Source organism: Benincasa hispida, chromosome 12 (assembly GCF_027475165.1).
Source record: "Benincasa hispida cultivar pf3 chromosome 12, pf3_genome.v1.1, whole genome shotgun sequence".
NCBI classification, from domain to species: Eukaryota; Viridiplantae; Streptophyta; class Magnoliopsida; order Cucurbitales; family Cucurbitaceae; genus Benincasa; species Benincasa hispida.
The window spans coordinates 84,376,401-84,385,771 of NC_143489.1; the positions used below are offsets into that span (position 1 = coordinate 84,376,401).

At 33.3% G+C, this 9,371-nt stretch overlaps 1 protein-coding gene across 1 annotated transcript; it reads right to left on the reverse strand.

The window, feature by feature from the left end:
- Positions 1-5,075: 5,075 nt before the first annotated feature.
- On the reverse strand, positions 5,076-6,755 carry LOC120068581 (aspartic proteinase CDR1-like). Its single transcript, XM_039020396.2, has 2 exons — positions 5,780-6,755; positions 5,076-5,678 (listed from the first exon to the last, which is right to left on the reverse strand). The coding sequence occupies exons 1-2, from the start codon at positions 6,597-6,599 to the stop codon at positions 5,191-5,193; spliced, it is 1,308 nt and encodes a 435-aa protein (XP_038876324.1). The 5' UTR covers positions 6,600-6,755; the 3' UTR covers positions 5,076-5,190.
- Between the last annotated feature and the right edge of the window lie 2,616 nt (positions 6,756-9,371).

Here is a 9,371-nt window from a genome sequence, read left to right on the forward strand (position 1 = left end):
CTCATGATAAAAAAAACCAGTGGCTCGAGGCAATGAAGGAGGAGATGAATTCTTTGGAAAAGAATCGAACCTATGAGCTAGTGAAGCCTCAAAAGAGCAAGAAAGTATTGAAAAACATATGGGTTTTCAAGTAAAAAAAGGATTGTGAGAAGATAGTGAGATATAAAGCTAGATTAGTGGTTAAAAGATGCAACTAGAAAAAGGACATTGACTTTGATGAGATCTTCTTGCCAGTGGTTAAAGTGAAATCTATCAAAATAGTGTTAGGTTTAGCAGCAAGTCTTGATCTTGAGATAAAGCAATTTGATGTAAAAACTGCTTTTTTTACATGGTGACTTGCATAAAGAGATCTACATGGAGCAACATGAAGGATTTGAAGAAAAATGAAAAGATAAACTTGTTTGCAAGTTGAAAAAGAGTCTTTATGGGCTTAGACAGGCACCAAGGTAGTGGTACAAGAAAATTGATTCGTTTATGATAAACAAATGTTATAAACGAACTACAACTAATTCTTGTGTATATGTTAGAAAGTTTTCTATAGGTAACTTCATCATTCTTCTTTTATATGTAGATGATATGCTGATAATTGGACAAGATGCAGGTATGATTCAAATTTTGAAGAAAGATTTTTCCAAGTCTTTTGACATGAAATATTTGGGTCCTGCAAAACAAATCTTAGGTATGGAGACTGCTCGTGATAGGAAAGTTGGAAAATTGTGGTTATCCTAAGAGAAGTATATTGAATAGATGCTCAAAAAGTTTAATATGAAGCATGCTAAGCCTGTTATGTCACAATAAGTTTAGTAACTCACTTCAAGCCATGTAAGAGAGCTTGTCCTACAATACATAAAGAGAAAGAAGTTATGTCACCAATTCCTTACTCTTGTACTGTTGGTTCTTTAATGTATGCTATGGTATGTACTAGACCTGATATTATACATGCAATCAGTTTAGTGAGTCATTTTCTATCCAATCCAAGAAAGACTTACTGAGAAGCAGTGAAGTAAATCTTTAGATACTTGCAGGGCACCTCAAAATTGAGTCTGTGTTATGGAGGTGACAAACCTATACTCCAAATTGAGTCTGTGTTATGAAGTTGACAAACCTATGCAGACATGACATGTGATTTTGATAACAAAAATCTACCTCAGGTTATGTATTTACATTTTTAGGGGGAGCCATCTCAGGGCAATCCAAGCTATAAAAATGCATAGCATGGTCCAAAATTGAGGCAAAGTATATTGCAGCAGTGGAAGCAAGCAAGGAGATGTTATGGCTTAAATAGTTTCTTCAAGAGTTGGGTTTGACGCAAGGTGAGTATGTAATATTCTGTGATAGTCAAAGTGTTATGGATTTGAGTAAGAATTCAATATATCATGCTCGTACCAAACACATTGACATTAGATATAATTGGCTAAGAGATGTAATTGAAGAGAAGATATTGAATCTGAAGAAATTCCACACCGACAAGAACAGTGCAGATATGTTGACTAAGGTAATTCCTGGAAGCAAGATTGAGCTTTATAGTAAGCTTGCTAGGGTGAGGTTCAAGTGATCATAGATATAATTGTATCTTCCATGTGTTGGGTTGGAGGGACAGATTGTTGTGGGTGTCTAACTCATTTGTTGCACAAGAAAAATTTTATTTTTTTTAACTTGTGTTTTGTGAGCCTAAAATATTAGGTAATATGTTTGGCCTAATTGAGGCTAATTTTTGGTTGGTCCATCTTGAAAGCCCGTTTTATTTTATGTGATATAGGTATGAATTAAGGAGGGGAGAGTGAAAAAAAGGGTAGAAAATTGGAGTGAAAGACAGAGAGTTGTGCAGTTCGATTTTTTTAGCAATAGCTTCCACTAAGTTATCAATTGCTGGAGTTTGAACCGTTGGATCGTTTTGCAATTTAGCCAGCCTATTCGCGAGACATGGAGTCTCGTTTGGAATGGTTGGAACGTTATTTGGAACATTGGTTTGTCTGTAATCACTACTGAACAGAATTTATAAAACTATGTGTTTTTTCATTCCTTTTATCTCTCAAGTGTTGATCTCTTATGTATGAAAGTGTTGGTGGGTAGGGAATGTTTGTGTGACTAATTTGGATTCTTTTTTCCTTTTTTTTTTTTTTTTTCATAATAAGAGAAGTTGACAATAGTGGACCCCTCACAAGTCCCGTGATTTTTTACTTTTCACATCGAAGAGGTTTTCCACGTATAATTCATGTGTACTCTTTTCTTTTAATCTTCCAATTTTTTATGGTCTATTGCTATCCATTATTGGTTTATTTCTTGGTGATTATTTAATGATTAATTTGTGGTGTTTTGGAGTACAATTGTTTGGTTGATTGTCTTAAGAAGATCCTAGTGGGTTGTTGATATATTGTTTGGGTCCTATCACTTGTCTTCCAAGATAGAACAAATTATCTTTCTAATGGAAGCAACACCTCATCCACAAGATCCAGCGAAGTATACTTTTTGGAAATAAACCAAATTTGCACAAATTTACAAAAAGGGAGAAATTTTATGAAAGAAAATTGCTAACGAAAAATTGTTCTCTAAAGTACAATTTGAAGAAGAGATATATTTACATACTATCAGTGGTCATTCAAATAGTCGTGTCTCTTCTTCAAATTGATTATTTTCGAAAAGACATATTCATTCATGAACAATGCAACTCTACACGAATGATCTCATATCATTCATTCCAGCAGATATCATATATGTCTTCAAGTTTTCACAACTTTAATTTTCATCATTTATGTTTCCTATAAATGATATTTTTTATAAAAATTTCAAGTTTTGAATTGTTTGGAACAAATTTCAAAATTCAAAGGTAAAATTAAAACTTTTTAAAGTTTAGGTGCATAATTGAAGTTTGAAACATACTCTAAAATTCATAGGTAATTTTTCAAGTCAGCCCCAACATGCAAGCGTTTTTTTTTTCCCCTCCACCTCAAGGAACATACATCAGAATGGAGATTTTGAAAATAAATGGACAAAGTCAAACCAAATATAAAAATATAGAGACCAAAATAAATATTTTAAAAATATAGTAAAAAACTGAACATAATATATAAGTATACGAACCAAAATAATATATAAACTAATAAGATTGGTTAATGTGGTTATGAAACTTTGAAACATAAAACTCCCACGCTATAGGAACAAAATCCAGTGTAACCCAATTGAAATTTTGCCTAAAACTAAATAAAAGCTCAAGTTATCATTTCAATTTAATTGAAATTCTTCAAATATGTCTCTTTCCAAAATGATTATAATACTACTGCAGCTGCTCAATTAGCCCGTTATATATAGCTCTTATATATATATATACAAGAATAATTTTTTTTAAAGTAAGGTCCATATGTGACCCAAACATTTCTGGCGTTCATTTTTAAATTCTCCTAAACATGGAAAAGATTCTGACACTGTAAGAAAATTTAATTTAAATCCATAAATTTTTTATTTTCTTTTAATATCTATAAATATTTGGACCAATTTACACACATCATACACATCGACTAAAAAAATCCATAAACTTTTGAATCAGTACCAATTTAAACTTCAAGCGAGTAATTTTAGCATTTTAAATTCTACAACTATAGATTTAAATCTTCCACTAATATTTTCATTTTAAATCCATTAATACATACTTTTTTTGTAGTGTAAGGATTGACCTATATTAATAATTAACTCCAGAAATGTTTATCTTTTTCTCTTTTTTTTCTCTATTCATTTGGAATAAGAATAATTTTTGGGATTTCTGTTTATAAGAATTTTCCATAATTTTTGTTTAGATATTTTTTTTTTAGTTTATGATAATTTATATGTAATCCAAACTTTAGTTGTATAAATTGATTTTTTTAAATAAAAAATTTAGACTAGACTTTGTTTTAACAACAAATATAACGATAAATGTTTTCATATGTATAACAATAATTTATAAAAGAGAGAGAATATGGCAATAAGGTAGTGAGATTCATTGTACTCCCGATTTAAATACCCCCCCTTCCTTTTCCTATATCCCAAAAATTAAAAAAAAAAACAATAATTGATTGATTGAATTAAAAATATATATTATATATTTTTTTTAAAAAAACTTCTTTTCATTTTCTCATTAAATTTTGGACACTGATTGGAAAATCTTGTCAAGGTTCCGTATAGAGAAAATTTCTTATTTTATTCTTATATTTTAATTATAAATATTGTTTACGGTAAGTAACTAAATATTTTCTAATTAAGTTTTTTTTTTTTTACTAAAAATGTATAATCAATTTTTTTTAGAATGAAAATGTAGAATTAAATTTACAACATTTATGGGACAAAAAATCTCAATTCAAATTATACAAGATAGAAACACATTGAATTGTCATCAACGTTATGTGTAAATCATCCTCGAACCTCGAGCACTATATAAATGGCTTCTCATAAAAAATAAAAAATTCTTCGTTCTTTTCAAACTGTTGCTTATGTATAATATCTTTTTCACAATGAATTTTGGAAACTAAATATATCAAATGTTTCCTTTTTTATTACGGCAATATCAAAAGATCCCTAATTTTAAAGATAAATTTTAATTTCATATTTAATTTCGCTCCCTCTTTAATTTCTCTATAATTTTACATTTTATAATTTCCTTATCTATTATTTTTTGTAGAAATTATCGATATCATACCAAATGTAATAATAAAGAAAATTCTCAAATAAGATTTACACGTTGATTATAGTTTTATTTTACAAAGAAATTAATCTATTATAAAATTTATTGCTACATATTTCGAGGCCAAACTAGAATTATTGTAAAAAAAAAAAAAAAAAGGACCAAATTACAATTATATTCGAGAGTTGAGACCAACTACAACGTGCTAAACAAAAGTCTCAAAAGTTTTCGTTTTGAAAAATTGGAAATAAAGGTAATGTTTATTATTAACAAAAGAAAGAAACCAAATATGTACATTTTTTGAGGAAAAACATTCAATATAATAAAAGCAAGGTAATGCATGAACATGAGTATAGCATAGCACAATGCATTCAAATAGTCCTCTAAATTAAAAAAAAAAAAAAAAAAAAAAAGATTAATGTGTGTTAATCATACCATAATAAATTTGTATGGATGGAAATACTCCCATCTCTAAAATAAAGAACCTACAACATTAAAATAAATAAAACTAAAAATAACAAGGAAGCACATGAAAATCACATGGCAACACAATCCGCCTGCTTGAAAGAAACGACCATGTTCTTAATATCATAACCAACCAAGAAGTTGTTCTGTGAAATATTGCCATAGATAAAAATCATCTCCTGATCATCCTGGCTAGCTTTGAAGGCCAAGCAAACGATGTCGTCCGATATCCTAATGAACACATTTTCTCGGTTGAGGGGCACATCGGCACCTTCAAAGTGCATCGTAACGGATGGTGCTTCATAGTCGTCAGTGGTCGTCGCAAAGCAGTAATCCAAGAATTGATTTGGATCATCCGTTCGCTGGAGGTTTATCGAGTCGGAAATTGTCGTGGCGAAGTTGTTGTATAAATCCACTGGAAGAAAAGTAAGCGTCGTGCCGGAATCAATAATGATGTTTCCTTCTCCACCCAATCTTGAAGAAACTATTGGAAAATCGAATTTGTTCTCCCCTACGCTCACGGCTTCTAGCTTGAGCGAGTAGAAAGTTTTGTACTTAACTGTCAAAATATGAATAAAAGATTAATCCACCCACAAATCCTCAATTAAAAAATATATATATATTGATAAAGCTTTTGAAATTCTGTAGTATTTTATATACCACTGGTATAAATAGGAGTTGAGACAGCTTCAGAGCCAGATACGTCGGCATTAGAACCAAAGTTAAGTTTGCTGGACTCGGCAGAACTGTTTCCAATTGGAGCTAAACAGTAAGAGAATTTTCCCCCGGTAGCCGGTCCCATTTGTGAGACAAGCGAAGCAGAACCTTGCCCCAATCCAACAATGCCGGAAACACTAGCATCAAAAGTGCCAGCATTATCATGACCACAACCAATCGCCATATGAGGAAACGTCACGGGGCTGCCGGAGGTGGACCCCATAGTAACGGTATCAACGGCAAAATCTCCTTGGCTGTGGGACCTATCGCCGTAGGAAATCGAGTACAAACACTCGGAATGAGCCGAACAAGAACTATCCTCGCCTGCATACGAGCAAATCGGCGAGGAACACGGCACATTTTTGTAAGTCGTCGATTTACTCGGGTTAAACATCGGCGCGCTTTGTTCGTAGCAGTTTGGACATGGTTCACACTGGGTCCAAATGACGTCGCTTCCTGTGTCAGCAACAGCTATAATTGAGAACGGCGGCGTTCCGAGGGATATTTTCATGAGGTATTGGCCTCTGTAATTGTAAATAGGAGCCACGGCCGTGTCTGTCACCGCTGCGGTGTTACGGCTGATCGAACGGCGGAGGGCATTGGCGAGGCGGTGGTAGTGAGTCTCCGATGGGTTGTACATAGGGGACTTGGGGGAGTCACGGTGGATGAGTTCGACGGTGAAGCCAAACTCACGGCCTGTGGCAGCGGCCAAGACGGCGGCGGAGGAGATTAGGAAAATAATAAGAGAGAAAACGGATGCCATATTGATGAATTGGTGATGATGAAATGAATTGGGAATTTGATTGATATATATAGAAGAGAGAAATTTGAGAGGTTATTGAAAATGGAAATGAATCGATGGAAATAAATTTGTAATAATTTCTACTGAGAATTAAGAAACTTTTGGTTTTCTTTAGTTGGACTCGTTTTGTTTCAATAATATGGTAATAATGTGATAAATGGGTGATAAGGTGGTGCGATTTTGTGTAATTATGATCCATATAATTCATTGAATATTGCCATATTTGTTTTTTCCCCCTTCAAATTTTGGAATTCCAAGGGTAGGATTGTTTGTTTTTTTTCCACTTTTGAATGAAAATGAAGATTCGAACCTACGATTTTTCTAAGGAGTATTGTTCTAAAAATTGATTTGTCGGATGTGATAAAGTAAATTATCCATTGAAATAAGTAGAGTTATAATGAGTCAAAAAATTTAAACGATATTTTTAATTTCTATATACTAATGTTTGTTTTATTTTTAGTATTAATTTAAAACAAAAATTAAGATTAAAATATTACCTTAAAAAAATATGAAATCCATAGTGTAGAGAAATTATGTGAAAGACATGATTTGTTTTAAAAAATGAAAAATTAAATGATTATCGGACGGGACTAAAATATTCTCGTTTCATTTTATTGTTAACCTAACCCAACTTGATAATGGAGATATTTTAATCCATATATTTTCAATTTTCTAAAATCGAAAAGTTTTGTTCTTCTTCCCTATATTTATTTTTTTGAAAATGTTCTAAGGTTGAGGGATTCGTAGGTGCACCCAGATATCTCAATTAGGTTGACACATCCTTAACGCTCTCATCATGCCCCTTTCGTCCCTATATTTGTTGAACTAAAAAGAAATTGAGTTCTCACTTTTTAATTACATTTTTTAAAAAAAAAGGATAAGATATCTTCTCAGTAATATCTCGAGTTTTTCATTTTTTTTATTAAGTTAATTATCTCTAATTATTAAGTTTTTGTTTCCCTTTAATTTTAGGAATCTGGGATTTAATTGAGATAATTGTAAAGTTTCATCGATGAATTTAAATTTAAAGGATCAAAGGAATGAATTAATTATCTTGAAAAAAATGGGTTTTACTTCCAACCGATTTTAGAGATAATTGATTTATTTGATTTTGATTGATATATGGATGTGTTAATTAAGAAGGTAGACGAGAATAATTTGGAATTATGAAAGGGTTTAAATTGAAATTGAAATTTAAATTCAAAAAGGATTTGAGATTTTGGAATTGGATTTTAATAAGGAAAAGGGAAAAGAGTTTTTCTTTTAAGCCTCGTTAAGCATGCGAGCATAAAAAAAGGGAAATCTTCTTCTCGCGTGAAGAACCCCAGCCACGTCATTTTCTCAACTTCTTCACCAGCCGCCAGAGCACGCTGTCGTCGTCGTCGACCGCCCAGCCGCATCGGCATCTCCTCACGCCGAATTCAAGCCAAATGCACATAATACTAGTCCAGATCCATCTCCTCACCTGAGGTACCTCATCGCTTCAGTCCGCTCTGGTTTGTCCGCGCGCAAGCCAAGCATACCAGCCATTTCGCCGTGCTAGATCTGATGTCCTCGCCGTCTAGCCGCCATTGGGCGGTATGTCGTTAGCCCCTTTCTCGTCGGATTGTTGGATTTGTTGAGGAAGACCTCTTTTCTTTAAGATTTTATGATTTTCTTTTAAAATCTTGGTTAGTTTTGAATGTCAATCAAGTTTTGGCATGGATTTTGATGCTACCCACCATGTTTTGGAGGTTAGATTGAAATTTCAAGGTGTTTAAGGTTATGGCCCAATGATAACTTGTAGAAATACAAGTTATTTATACTGTTTTATTTAGATATTGCGGCCAAAAGGAAGAAAAGTTGCATCGATAGTATGAAAATTTGCTAAGAAATGCAAGAATTATAAATTGTCGTTAATACACCCACTGACACCATTGTGATGGTAGAAAAGAATGTTTCAAGTCTGTTTTGTAGGAAATCAAGTCACCGCATGCGTTCATGATTCAAAGATAAAATGAACAACGCATCTATGTCGCATTGCGCCCGTCAATCAATAATGAAGAGACGATCAACGCAATGACGCTGCATGCGACAATCGATCAAGAGCTTTGTGATCAACGCAATTTCAACCGCATGCGGTAATATAAAAAACACCGCATGCGGGCAAACGATCGAAGATGTAAAGAGCAACGCAATTATGGAGGATTCTGACATGTGTACAGCTGACCGTTGTGCATCATTGGCGGGATTGATTACATAACAGAAGGAATATTCACTCCATCATTTCAGGAACTGCCTTAACAATAAAGTGGGGACCACGATACAAAGAGTCAAAGCTTCGCCTATAAATAGCTCCTGCAATTCCATTGAAAAATATACACGATACGGGAGAATTGATACTTGTATATACTCAATACAAGGAGACATGTATATACTGATCTAATAGAGAGACTGGTTGAGCGATTGATCAGAGTAGATTCGGGAAGAATTAAGAGACAAGGCCGAGAGGTGAGTCTCCGGGCAAAGAATCCTTTCCATCCCCACCGTCGTAGCTCTATATGAAGGTCACTTCTACCAGACGAGCAAGCTTGAGAGGGAAGCTCTTCTCTTCATCCATTCCACACGCTGGCAAGCAAAACCTCCGTCTAGATATGTGTCAAGACGTTGACACTCCTCTGTATTTGTTTCTATCTCGTTTTCATCACTTATACTCATCTTCTTTACTCTATCATTCACACCATGTATCAGACG

Bases quoted from the DNA above. Each gene is read 5' to 3' on its own strand.
- LOC120068581 (XM_039020396.2), bottom strand. From the start codon at position 6,599: ATGGCATCCGTTTTCTCTCTTATTATTTTCCTAATCTCCTCCGCCGCC. The intron at 5,679-5,779 runs GTATATAAAATA...ATATTTTGACAG, and splicing joins AACTCCTATTTATACCAGTG to TTAAGTACAAAACTTTCTAC.